Genomic DNA, 13,812 nt, shown 5'->3' with positions numbered 1-13,812 from the left:
GGGATGAAAGACCACACAAAAGTATTCAGACTTTTTGGAAATATTTTAAATGTTTTGAATTCCTTCTTCCTTCTTTTCCACTGGCTGCTTCCTTTCTTAATTAATTTGAGTTTTCTTTTAGAGATAATACATTCATAGGGGAGAGAACTTGTGTATTATTGTATCTTGAGAAAAAATTCTCACCTAAACTTTCCTTTGATTTTACAGAATGTCCAGTACCACTCTAAATGTGACTTTTATGGTTTTGTGTGGGCTTTTTAATTTTCTGCACTAACTCTGACTTAGAAAATTAAATAAAAATTTAAGAATTAATTTTCAAGGTAGGAATGTTTTATGTAGGCTGAAAGTTGGTTTTTTTCACATTGAAACTCTAATTACAGTTGCATCAAAGATTAACTAGTGCTGCTTCTATTTGCTACCTTGTATTTCTCTTGACTTAGTTTTAGCCTACTCATTTAATGAGTGTAATAATGTTATAGTTGGTGGAGTTCTAGGACTGATTTTTCTCAAATTTTGTAGTTTGTATGAAATTTTATTGCTCAATTTATCAGAAGAAAAACCAACTGCATTTAATATAACTTTTATGAGGTTCTCATGAGATCATCTTTGTGTCATCTGTGCTTTACTGAGAAAGATGGACAAAACTGAGGCTTCTTATGTCCTGTAGCTTCAGATTTTGTGGGACAAAAACTGAACTCTTACTAAAATAGCAATGAGGCAAGGTGTACAGTAAATGTAGCTGTTAAGTGCTTTACAGGTAATGGGAATGTGTCTACATTCCCTATGTCATCCTTCTTAGGCAAGGTGGAAGTAAAGTTTTGTCTTTTTCTGTTAACAGCCTAAAATGACTGTGTGAATTCAGTGGAATAAATGGCGTCCAAAGTAACTGATGCTATAGTTTGGTACCAGAAGAAGGTAAGCTTTCTATTTGTATTTATGGTGACTTTAAAAAAAAAAAGTTGGCTTATTGTATTTTATATGTAAAGTATATTAAGTAAAAAGGACTACTGCACTATGGGTTAGCCTTGTGTAGGAGTTAGTAGCTTGAAACTTCTCTTCCAAAAGTAAATATTTAGTGACTAATGAAATGGAATAGCTTCCATTGGAATGGTCTATGTTCTAAGCTCCTCACTCCTTTGGCTTCTTGTGCTATGGAAAAAAGAGGAAAGAAAATTTTAATTTTCAGTAGAATATTGATGTGTAGAGGATAATGTTTCTATAGTACATAAATGAATCCTTATATTTAAGTGAAAGTAAGAATTGAAACATTTTCTGTCAGCAACAAGGAACCATGTAATCCATATCCTAAAGAGAGAGGCCCAGGAATTTTTAGAATTTAATTAGGAAAAAGAAAAAGCAAACAAAAATTGAAAGCAGAGGAAAAAGATCTCATTTGGAGTTATGTAATTACAGTATTACCTGATAATGTGTCTTTTGATTCATGTTTGTACATAGAAACGTTGATGTCTCTGTCTACTCTATCGACAGTTTCAGATCATTGTAGCTTCTTGGCATTAGTATGCCCATGGGCTTATTCAATAAATTATTTTGAAAAGCTGAAAGATTTGCTAGATTTTGAGATGTGCTTCTTTACTAAGATATAAATAATGTGTGAGTCTTATTTTTTTTTCCTTGGTTCTCTATGATTCAGCAAAGTTCAGTGAGTTACTGTTTCCCTTGGGCCTTTGGCTGTCTTTTTGATAGGATGTATTTTATCCTTGGGAGAGTGATGACAGTGGTCTTCAAAATAGAAATTTGGTTAACCTCTAGTGAAGCAACAGTTAATTTCTAGAAAAACACAATACTGGTATGCTTTGAGATTTTTGCAACCGTGAATCAAAGACATAGTTGAAAAAGCAGAAAAATGCTTTTTGCTGACTGAAAAGTATCCAGAATTTAATTAGGATTGTTAAATTGTTTTTATACTGTTTACTCTCCCCCTTTTCTTAGTCAAGCTTTACAAAAAGTATTTTTGTAAAAGTATCAGTGGAATTACACTGTGGTTTTCAACCATTTCTTGATTAAAGCTCCAGACCCACTTTGAAGGATTTAGAGGATGACTTGTAGAAGACTTAGTATAACAAAATTCTGTGTAGGATTTTATGCAAGGGGAAAACAATGCTGATTTTACCTGCTTCCACTTGTTCTCTCATAAGTTTACTCTCATTAATTTACTCACACTGTCATACTGATAATATTTACAAGCACCAAGTTGTGTAACTTTTTGGTCTGGCCAGGACCTCTTTGGCACAATGCAAGACAAGATGGCAATAAAATCTTTATTGTGTCTCTGAGGGTTTTTCACTGGTGATGATGAATTAATCTTCAGACAAATCTTGTATGGTATTCAGTTTTATATTTAAATGGTCCCTTGATGCAAGAAAGAGTCTGAAGTCTCTGTAATTATATGAAGTTCATGCTTGTTATCTGGTTTTTGGATTTTTTTTCTTTTTCTTTGTTTTTGTTTAAATACATGTCTGTATGTCTGTTTTACAATCAGTCATAGAGGAAAGGGAATACCATCTGTGATAGGCTTTGACTTTCCATTCTCCTGATATTAGGAAAGCAGCATCTCTGCAGATGAGTCACTGTTGCTGGGTGATCTTGCAGAGGGCAAGCCTTCTGGTCTTGATAATAACAACCCATTCCTCAATTTCACTTTTCCCAGGACATTGCTTCTAACAGGATTACTCATTATCGTTACAGGTCATTCTTTTAACCCTTGTTCTGTTGTTTTTCCAGTTGTTTTATCCATCCTTGTTTTACATGTATTTCTTCTGTAGCAACTGCAGTTATTTCTGCTAGAACTCTCTGACTTTTACAAAGGTCTGCTTGGCCAGGAAAGGGACTCCTTTATGGCAAGGAGTTGCAATGAGGTGACTCCTGTTATTTTGTGAAAGACTGGGCTATCTTCAGGAGGGATAAGGTCTTACGTAAGCTAGATGTCAAAGTTTTCCATGATGTGAAGAAAATCCACTTGTAGGCTGGAGCCTGCCAAATAAACAGGCTTTACTTCTTTTGCTGTGAGGGAGTAGAGTCTTATTTTGGGACAAATGGCTGCATTGCAGAAATGTTGCATCTCATACAAATGGTCATGCTAATTAGATTATTTCTGAGGTCTCATTTCCTGAAGGTTCACCTGAATCAGGCTGATAACCACAATGTTTTTTTTTAACTTTATTGGGTGTATGATCCTTTTCTGGGAGAATCAGGGCTCTCTCACCCATGTTGGGTTTTTTGCTTATTTATTTACTTATTTAAATCAGTTACATAGTGCTCTGTTTCTTCCCCATGGATTCATTGTTTGCACCAAAGTTTTCAAACAGGGGAATAGGAAGAGCTATGCTAGTGCTCAGTGGGTACCAGATCGTTGTCTTTTCTGATACATTTTTATGGTAGTTTATGATGGTAAAATACTGGACTCTCTGAAATGATGATTCCTTTCAGCTTTATGTTTTTATTTTGGAGTTGTCAAGGTTGTCCCACTTACCTTACTTTTTAGGTCTGCTGATTCCTCACAACAGTAACTGAAAGGGAGAGTGGCAAGGGATCAAAACAGCACATTTTGACTCTAAAACATTGTTTCTGGGGCAAGAAAGAAGCAGGGTTGCAGTCACTATGTCAGTATTGATTGAATTCATGTAAAGTGTCATTTTGGGGAGGTATTTTCAGATTAATGAATTGATGATTGAATGTCCAAGAAAAGAAAATAAAGAACTTCTGATATTTATAGTTGTATATAAAGAAGAAAAATATATTTGAGTAGGTGGTGACTGCATAACAAATATTGATCAGATAACATGCTTGACGTGTTTGTTTTCAGTTTTAATGTATTTTGGTGAATTTATTTTATGTCTCTGTCTACTGAGTTTCAAAGTTCTGCTGGTTTCTCAAGATTAAGACTTTTTTATATTTCCTTAATGGAAAGATTTAAGCAATTGAGCTCTTCCAACCCTACTTCAGGCAAGTTTTCCAAACACCAAGTTTACTCATATGACTCATACTATTGTCTGAAGTTGAGCTCCTCACACGAGGATGATTTAGTAATCATTTAAAAGGTCAAACCATTTATTATGTAAACTTGTTTTTTGTTGTTACAGTAGATACACTCTGCTTTTAGTGCATCAGAGCTCCTCTTGATAACAGTCTTGTGAAAATACAGTAATCAATTCTTAGTTATTTTAACTTGGATGGTAGGATTTCAGATAATATATTATTTCAGCTTGTTATTTGAGATGTAGGATTGCATGGACATAGCTTTACTGCTTCCAGTGATAACTTGCACTGCCCAGCTGGTGTGAACACTTTTGCAAGGTATGGAATCTGAAGAGATCAATCCTGCTAGATGCAAGCTGACTCTGTAGTAAGCAAATGAAGTTAAACCTCTGCTGTGCTCCTCAGTGCAGTGAGTAGTGCAATGCTCAGGTATTTGTGTGTCAGACAGTGTTTGTCTAGCTTGTTTTCAACTTTCTGCTGCACTGGTGATTGCAATAGAGGGTGTGGCAGGGGTGTCTGCATTGCTCTCTGGGGTGGTGCATTCCTTTGGTCCCAGACAGCTACCAACCTAATATTCATGTATGTGCACTTTCTTAGTTAACATCCTTAGGATTATGTGTATGTATCACAGAACTGAACTTGCTTCAGGTTTGTAACTGAGGAATTTTATAGAGAAAACCATAATAATGTTTCTTCTGAAAAAATCTGTTACCTCCACAGCCGTTTTAAACAGTTTCAGTATCTGGTGGTGTATGCCTTTCTGATACTTGGTACTTCATGTGTACTTGAAATATTGCTTCAGAAACAGTAAAATTGATAAAATTTTTAATAATCTAAAATATTGCTTGTCACTTAATCTTCTTGCATGAATTTCTTATAATACTTTGAAGTTTTACAGATAATAGTAGATGTGCAGTTTTAAGCTGCAGATTTATATTAGCTTCTGATTTGCAGTCCTCACAGAAGCCTTGCTGCTAAATTGGCAGACTTCATACAAATTTGGTAATATTATTGCAGAAGAAATTTCTGTTGTTTTTTCTCTTGGAGACCATTGTAGGAGAAGGCAGAATGGAACATAATGAACTGAACCTGAATCCTGCACCTTAGTATCAGTAGATATCAGTAAACTTTACTAACGCAGCTTTCTGCTGCTTTGGGTGTCCCTTCTGTATCCCTGGTAAAGGGCACAATAAAACAAATGAGATGTTTTCTTTCTGGTGGCTTTAAAGGGCAAAATTAGAGTTCTAACTGCATTGCTTTAAGATCTGTAATATTCAGTCTTTTGCAGCTCATTAATCCAAGATTATACTTGCCAAGTTTGTACAGGAGGAAATAAACCAAAAACTATGTCATTCCCTGAAACCACCCCATTTCCTTTTTGGCACTGAATTCACATGATAGACTGGTAGCCCTGACATCAAAGCCAGTTTTGCCAAATGGTTGTACTGTATGGCTCTATTTCCTAAAACTTGGGAATCTGAAACTGTGTCAGTTCTGAAAGGCTTATCTTCAAGTGCCAAACCTTGACGAGTTGGACCAGGTTAGTTGTGGAAGCACTGAGGGGGAAATAAAGAGGATATTTAGAGGTCTCCTTCCACATAATGCTGGGATTGGGTACTCAGGTTGTCATCTGACCAAATAGTGGAGTCAGCCCCTTGTTTTGGTGAGATAAAACACAGGTTTCTGAATCTTCTGCAAATGATCATCGAAAAATTGGTGCTGTGGCTGAACAAAGCAAACTTCCATTTGGCTTGGCTGTTGGGTCCCATGCCTGCTTTGCCTCCCCACTTTCATTCACTTATCTGGTGAATGTACTGGGTTCACATTAGTAGGGGATTAATCCAGTTAAAACTGCTGCAAACCTATAAGGGACTGAACCTGTCTAATGGGTGGCAAGCACAGAGCTGAAATTCCTCTGTCTGGAGAGGAATTCTCTGATTCTTAAATTCTTTATGCCTAGTGAAACTACAACCTAGCATTTTCTTTTCCTGAGTGATCTGATTGATCTTTCTCCCACTAAGATGAATGTCGTGGCACAAGGAAAGCGTGGCATGGGAAATGGAAATGATCAGAGGCATAAGGGTAGTGCTGTTTTAAAATCATTTTCAGTGGTGTTCAGGGAATCATACCAAGCAGTGAGGCTGTCAGACTAGTTTTCTTTTCCCAGTGGTATCTCAAAGCTGCTTTGGTTTGTGCAAGTATGTAATTGTTAAAGAAGAGAAAGTGTAATGGAGGTCTTAAATCCTTAGCAGTTGGAGAGTAACTGGGGTGTGTTAGTGGTGGGTCAAGGGAAGGGTTTATTTCCTTGTGTTCAGTTCATGTGCAACAGCATCTAGGGTGCTGTGTCCAGCTTTCATCTGTCCAGGACAAGAAAGGCAATGACCTTCCTTGGCAAGCCCACTGGAAGTCCACCAACATTGTTAAGGGGCTGAAGCATGTGATGTACAAAGACTGAGAGATTTCGCTTTGGGAGCTGTGCAGAGGAGGATGGAGCCAGGCTCTTCCCAGAGATTCACAGGGATTGCATGAGAGGCAGTAAACACAAATTGAAACGTGGGAAGTTCTGATTAGATATGAGGATAGAAATGTTTAATGTGTGCTTCGCCAAGCATTGGGACAGGACCTGAGAGAAGTGGTAAAATGTCCTGTCTCTGAAGATGTTTGGCTCTCTGCTGGGTAAATCTTTGAGCAATCTGCTGTAAATGGACCTTGATTTTGCAGTTAATGTCAGAATGGAATCTCAGTCATTTTGTGCTGCATTTTAGGTTTTGCTCTATAGTCAATTTAAGTCAAAGAAACAGTACCTGAAGTGTCCAGTTCATGTGACTAGGAAATGACCTGGAGTAGGTGTTGGTTATTCCTGTACTCTCATTTAACATGCAAACTGTTTCTAACTGTGCTTATGTTTTTACTTTTCCTTTAGGTTTAATTGTAAGATGAAAAAAGGGTGTGTCATGTTTTTGGTAGATGTGCTGAAATCTGCAGTTACTCTGTAAGGAGACATGCAGGAAAACTATTAATACATAATTGATAAAAGTTTAATTATGTATTATTGTGCTCTGAAAGGATGGTAAGGACCTTTGAAGTAAGCTTTGGTAAAATTGGACAGTGGAATGGCTGTAAGTCCAGTGTTTTTGCAATTATTGCCAGAAAAACTAATAACCTCTAATTATTAATAATTTTGAATAGCTTCATTTTACTCTAAATAGTTGGTTTCTGCTGACCCTCTGGGGCTGAACAGGGAGAAGGAAGGGGGAGTCCCAGCATCTTTTAGTTAACAGTGGTAAGAATTCAGCAGCCCAGTCCAAAGCTCTACACCTTAGCGTGTGCAGCATTAATCCCTTCATTGTCCATCTCTATTTGACCAAAAGTTACTCAATTCTTTGCTATGTAGTGAATTCTCTCTGTCATTTGCGAGCTAAGTTTGTCTTAGTTTACCTTGCCTGGTCCACATATTAAACATAAAATCGAAAAAAGCTCCCAGCACCCTTGCAAATGAGAAACATTCTGAGAAAAAAAAATCATCCTGATGACGGAAGTCTACTCCAACAGAGACAATTAAACTGCTGAGGTACTAGATTACTACCTTTGCTGTGATAGGGAGCTTTCCTGTAAGAAATAAAATGGGGTTAAAAATAACTTTTAATAATCCTGTTCCTAGCTTTGAGAAAATGAGAAATTATTTGTCTAGTATCTGAAACTGTATACTTAAATGTAAAATGAATATGAAGCATTTAAAAAGATACTTTAAAATTAATAATACAACATGTATACAAAGTATTTATGCATTGATATCTTAATAGTAAAATTGATACAGGTTTTTGAAGAATTTTGGACTGTAAAAGTTAATAAAGAATGTATAGTTCAGAATTATTTTAATAAGGTGTTAAACTCTTCTTTCCCCTGGTAGACAGTCTGAGGAAGCAACTTCATTTTTTTTTTTTTTACCAAGCTCCATATCTTGTATCTTTTGGATTTGTAATACTATTGTGATGTTGCTTGTAAAAGTGTTTAGAGGTTTTAAAGAGCAAAAGTTAACATGCAGGTTTTATTATTGGTAAGCATTAAAGTTTTAAGATCCAGCAGGAAATACTATGTGTTCTTAGGATTATAATCTTTGCTAGTCTGCTTGGTCATAAATTATAAATGTCTCCTGAAATATTGATTGATTCCATTAGAATCAGAAGACCTTGTGAGTATTGGGCTACAGGTTGATACCATCACTACATTAGCTTAAAGTGAATATCAGTGTCGTTCACAAAGCTCAAATTCAATCTTCATGCACATATGGTTTGTTATGAGAAAGACACTGGGAAGAAATATTATGCAGTGTAGAAACCCTTTGCATTGGGCTTCATTTGAAGTTTTGTTTTTTTTTTTTAAAAAAAAAGCTGTGTTTTAAATAGGTTAAGTTTTCACTTGGGCTAATTCCTGTTAATGGTATAAAACCAAACTGTAAATATATAACTGTATAGCTTAGTATCCCATTCCAAGTCATACACAAGTTAATAGGATTTTTTTGCAATTGATTACTTGTGAGAAAACATTTTTTTCTAGAAAACATAGTTTATTGCTTTTAGTTTAGGATGCTAAACATCTACTTTTCCATTATGAAAAAGACTGGCAGTCTTTTCAGTCTTTGTATGTAATCCCTTATATGCTAAAATTTTCAATAGCTGCTTGAAGAAGAGTTGTTGATTCTGCAAATATATAAAGGGACAGAATTTCTGTTGTCTTTGGTGCTTATTGAATGCCGTGAGAAGTGAATGTTTTAGAGGTAACTGGACTGGATAGAATCTTGGCATTGAGGAAGCCTGGGGTGCATGGTTTAAACTGAATGTGTATAAAGCAACACAGTTTATCTAGTTCTGCTACAGATAGATTATACTGCAATTTTATACATGTAACATATTACTGACAAGTTTTCTACAGCAGGGTTGTGTTCCTGTTGATACTTGGGGATGAAAGTTATTTTTAAAAATTGTATCATTATCTAACTTGAATTAAATAATTTTTAAAATATCAAGGGAGATTAAAAAAAGTATTCTGCCAAATCTTAATAAATAAATGCTATAGAATACAGATTTCAGATCCTCTTTGATTAGATATTTTATAAATTAGAATAAATTTCTGTGGTAAATCAGATAGAAATAGGGATACTGTGTTGTAAAGTTTGCTAAAAACTCTGTTGCCAGTTTAAGACTCGACTGAAGGGCTGAAAAGATCAGTGCTAAGCTTTTACACAAAGGGTCCTGCAACAACAAAGGGTTGTTGTATACTTAAAAATTGGACAATTTTTGGACCCTTGTATTATATACTTTAAATTTGCTTTGAAACTTATTGCAGAACTTGCAGCTATAATGGCAGAGATTCCAGGTGTAGTGTTCATGGGTTCAGGTACTTGGTTTGACTGCGCCCTAAACAGTTCCAGGCACAGGAAACTTGAACACCTGCAGAGCATCCCTGGGGCCAGTTGCAGGTTGAGGGAAAGCTTGCTTTGATCAAGGTTTGTGTATATTTAAATTCTTCAGGTTAGAAGCATGAATGATCTTATCTCTAGAAGGTTATTTTGTCATTTTATATGCCTTTAGAGCTCGATTTCTTTGGCAGTGCTAGATGTTAGGCTTCTTTTCAGTGTCCTGCAGGTGTATACAGTTTCAAAGAACTGCATGAATAGCCAACAGCTAGAATCTACATGCAAATATTTGACAACTAAATATTTAGATTTATTATGAAACATACTTTGCAAATACTTGTAAATCAAAACTACTTGAAGATGGAATTGACTGACTAGTGCTGTCAATAATTAAAACTAGGAGGGTTTGCTGCTATTAACTTCTGGAATTAATATAGCAAGTCTTGAATTAATTCAGGAATTACATTCTTGAATTTAATTCATACAGTTGTCTAGCATATCTGGTAATCATTCTGCATTGTTGTCAATGAAAAACACTTCTCAACTAATTCTGCAAGACACGTCTCACCAACTGCAAATGTGTTTTCCTGACATAAGGTAGAACAGAAAAAAAATACTTCACTTGCCTTGTTTCAATACCACTAGTTTTACCAATTTTTGTTTAATGTAGGAAATGAAATGTGTCAGTATGTGAGTTCATATTGATGTCTTTGCTTGTGTTTCGTTCTGATACACTTGCAAGAGAAGGATAGAGATGCTTTGTAGATGGAGAGAAGGGAAATTGAGTATCTGGTCTGAATTTGCTGTGCTAAGCATAAATGCCTGCTCCCTAAAGTGCTTCCAAAAATTTCTTAAAACACAAAGAGGTGAAATTAGGTAGATTAAAAAAATAAAAACATTGTGAGATATTGTAAGGATGCTTACTATCTGCAGTTATCCCTGTAACTCTTTTCAGTTTGCAACAGTATGCTTTTACTTTATAACCCTGTGCTCAGATTTTAATAATTAAAGGCAATCAGAGGTGATTGGCCAGGTTCAGTGGTCTAATGAAATGGTTGTTAGAGAGCATCCTCCCTTAAGGTTGCTCTGGCTCTCTTGACCTGCTGCTGCAAGAATTGCTTTGCAGGGCAGTGTTTAAAAGAAAAATGTGAATTACAAAATCCCCGTTTTTTGTCTGTTTGTGGGGACAGAAGCTATTTCCTAGCCTTGAGGGAGAAGAAATGTTTATAGGAAAATATAATTGAGTCAGATTTAAATCTGTGAACTTCCTTACCTCAGATGTCTTCTGGAATCTGTTTCCCAGAATTCCTCTAACAAGTGGTCTGTTATATATCTAGAAAAAGAACACTCTTTTAAAGACTTTCAACTGTACATCGGTTTCAGCTGTGAATGGAATTAGGAATACAGAGTTTGCTTTACAGCTGTATTGGCACAGAGCCTTCCTTCCGCATTTGTCTCTTGCATAATAGAGAGAGAGACTTGCATCCCCTTTTCTGTCTTTGTAGAAATTAATCTTATTTGGAAATGAGGATGGGAGGACACAATGTTATGCAGCATGAAAACCTCACTTGAGGCACAGTAAATGTCATGAAAAACAGGAAGGCCTGACATTTCATCTAAAATTTATCTAGACACAAAGTCAGAACTATTAGATAGAAATGTCTGGGTGGAGTGGTTATTCAACATACTGACTTTTTAATTGCTGGCTCTTATCCAGGTGGAGTCAGGTCTAAGACTTCCTCTGGTTTAATTACTATAATTGTAGCAAGTACTTAATTCTGCCCAGTACAGTGCCTTTTTTCCTAATTGTTTTCTACAGTCTCCATCTTTTTTTTCCAAATGAGAGATGCAAAGTATTTATTATTACCAAAAAAACCACCATGATTTCTGTTTTTCCCCCAGAACTATAGAAATTGTTTGGGTGCTTAGCTCTTGTAAATGGGAAATACTGAAATTTGAGAATGGCTAAATCAAAATTCCGTAATTCAGTTCACTGTTCTCACTTTCAGTTTTAGATACACATTATAGTTTACGTATTACGTATTTTACGTTAGAATTTTTATTATTTTTTCCCCTGCTGGGTCAGGCTTAGAGGCACAGAAGACGCCTCAAGATTTTTGTTTATGGGTGTGTTGGCCTATGGGCTTTCCTGGGTATCTTTTTTCACTTGTGTTTGATCCTTGGTCAAATGATCCTTTAAAACCATGTTTTAATTTATATGCTTTTAAAATTTATTATTATGAACAACTCCTAATTTAATGCTGAAGACTGCAATAGTAAAAGACAAATCAGAACAATGTTTTCTGATCTAAAGGTGTATATTCTCATGCTCCGGCCTTTTTTGTCTGTTGCAGTTTCCAAACTGAAAGGAGAATCCTTATTCTTGCAGTAAGATTGACTTTAAGCAGGTTCATTTAAATGATGAGGGTTCCTCTTGGGCTTCTGGGCTAAGCTGCCTGTATCACCTCTCTGCAGAGTCAGTAGAGGGACTTTGGATCTTGGGAAGTGTGTCTGTCTCTGCCTTGTGACCTAAAAGTCATCTTGCACTTTCCAGAGCTTGTGATAGGGATCACACTCCAGATAACAAGCAGTGTGTGTGCACGTGTCTAGGTAGAACTGCTGGGAAGGAAGGATTTTAGAATTGATGTAGTAAGAGAGATTGTTCTGAGTATTATCTAGAAATACAATTTGTGCAGAGATCAGAGCAATCTGATAAGATTTGGTAACTTTTTACAAACTTTAATATCATAGAATCATAGAATTGGCTGGGTTGGAAGGGACATCAGAGATCATCGAGTCCAACCCTTTTACCACCGTTGCGGTTGCTAGACCATGGCACTGAGTGCCACATCCAGTCTCTTTTTAAATATCTCCAGGGACGGAGAATCCACTACTTCCCTGGGAAGTAATATAATAATATAATGTCTCTTACATTGCCTTGTTCTTACATGTAAATCTCATGAAGTTTAAGGCTATTCTTCCTCAACATATCTGACAGTCAGTGCTTTCCTGTATGAACAAGTGCATAGTAATTTCTTAAATTAATTGTAGCTACCCATATTGATGATTATTTAAAGCAATAAAGCTATTGAACAACTGGTCTTAGTACTAGGATTTTAGTAAGTGCTTCCAGGATCAACCTTTAGTCTTCTTGTGGTTCTACTCTTATAAATAGACGAGGTTTTCTACAATGCGAAGTTACAGCCTCAGAGAAAACTTGCTCACATTTAGACAAAAGTAAGATCTTAAAAATATTTTTATGAATAAATAGACTAGCAGCCTAAGGAGAGTGAACAAATTTGGGAATAGGCTTACTAGGAACACTATTTCCTCAGTGCTTCAGTGGGAAAAGTGCTGTTTCCTTATACTGAGTTTTCCCTGATCTGTAATCTAGTTGATTACCAGCCTGACCATATATTCTGTTGCTGTGCAACCTTAGGAAAGAAAGCTGGAGACAAGGGGGCTGGAGTGAAATATGGAAACATAGAATAAGATGGTTTAAAAAACAACAAATTAATTGAAGATGTGATTTCATCTCTATGTGAATATTTTGTCTGAAGTTAACTGAAAGACTCTGCTGGTGTTGCTTCCTGTCAGGAATCCCAGCCTGAGGTGGGAGGCAGTTCTGAGTTCCCTGTCCCACAGCTCCTGTAATGAGGCTGAGGTGTGATGTTTGCCTCTCGCTTCCATCACAGCTCATTCACTACTTAGCTGACTCCAGTCCAGCCAAGATGGAATGAAAAGATAAAGATTTCTTTGCAAATAAACCTCCTCAGGGAAATAACGAGCTGTCTTCATGCTTGTTGAAGACAGATTGATTGCGTTTGATCATTAAAACCTAATGTAGATTTTTTTGTGTGTGTTCTTTTTAGATTGGCGCATATGATCAACAAATATGGGAAAAATCAGTAGAGCAAAGGGAAATAAAGGTAATAAAATTATAGCATTTCAGCGCTTTTTTTTTTGCTTTTTTTGCTTTTTTTTTTTCCAGTTATCAGCAGTGCTGTCTGTGGTTGTGTTTGCTGATGTAATTTACTGTATCTGGTGGTATTTAATACTGGTAAAGTAAAACCAGACTTGTGGAGTGTAAGCAAATGTAACTGGCATATTATGCTCCATTTATTTTACATAGTTAATAACTCTGCAGCTCTTAAAGTACTGCATCTTTCTGCACATCAGTACATTTTTTTTTTTCTTTCCAGTTATCTTAATCCAGGGCTTAGTTGTTTTACTACCTCTATCACTTTTCTTTGTGGTGTATTCTAATGTCAGTTATCTGAGCTCTCTTTGCTTTCAGTTAGTTACCTTATACCTGCAGTTTACTTTTCCTCCTTTATGATGCTGTCATTGTTTTGTACAGTTTATTAGACTGGTAAGTACTCCCAGGCTTTGTTTCTCTG

General features: G+C 36.1%; 1 protein-coding gene across 3 annotated transcripts in view; it reads left to right on the top strand.

The window, feature by feature from the left end:
• PHTF2 (putative homeodomain transcription factor 2) overlaps window positions 1-13,812 on the top strand; it is a 68,297-nt gene that overhangs the window by 13,980 nt on the left and 40,505 nt on the right. For 2 of the 3 annotated variants that reach the window (XM_030447926.1, XM_030447910.1), the window contains exons 2-4: window positions 839-915; window positions 13,285-13,341; window positions 13,773-13,784. In XM_030447926.1, coding sequence (XP_030303786.1) covers window positions 871-915; window positions 13,285-13,341; window positions 13,773-13,784 — 114 coding nt within the window. In that variant the 5' untranslated portion in view covers window positions 839-870. The remainder of the gene's footprint in view (window positions 1-838; window positions 916-13,284; window positions 13,342-13,772; window positions 13,785-13,812) is intronic. The other variant, XM_030447918.1, reaches the window with a different exon arrangement.

Source organism: Calypte anna, chromosome 1 (assembly GCF_003957555.1).
Source record: "Calypte anna isolate BGI_N300 chromosome 1, bCalAnn1_v1.p, whole genome shotgun sequence".
Lineage (NCBI taxonomy): Eukaryota > Metazoa > Chordata > Aves > Apodiformes > Trochilidae > Calypte > Calypte anna.
This window is presented reverse-complemented; position numbering and strand designations above follow the sequence as displayed.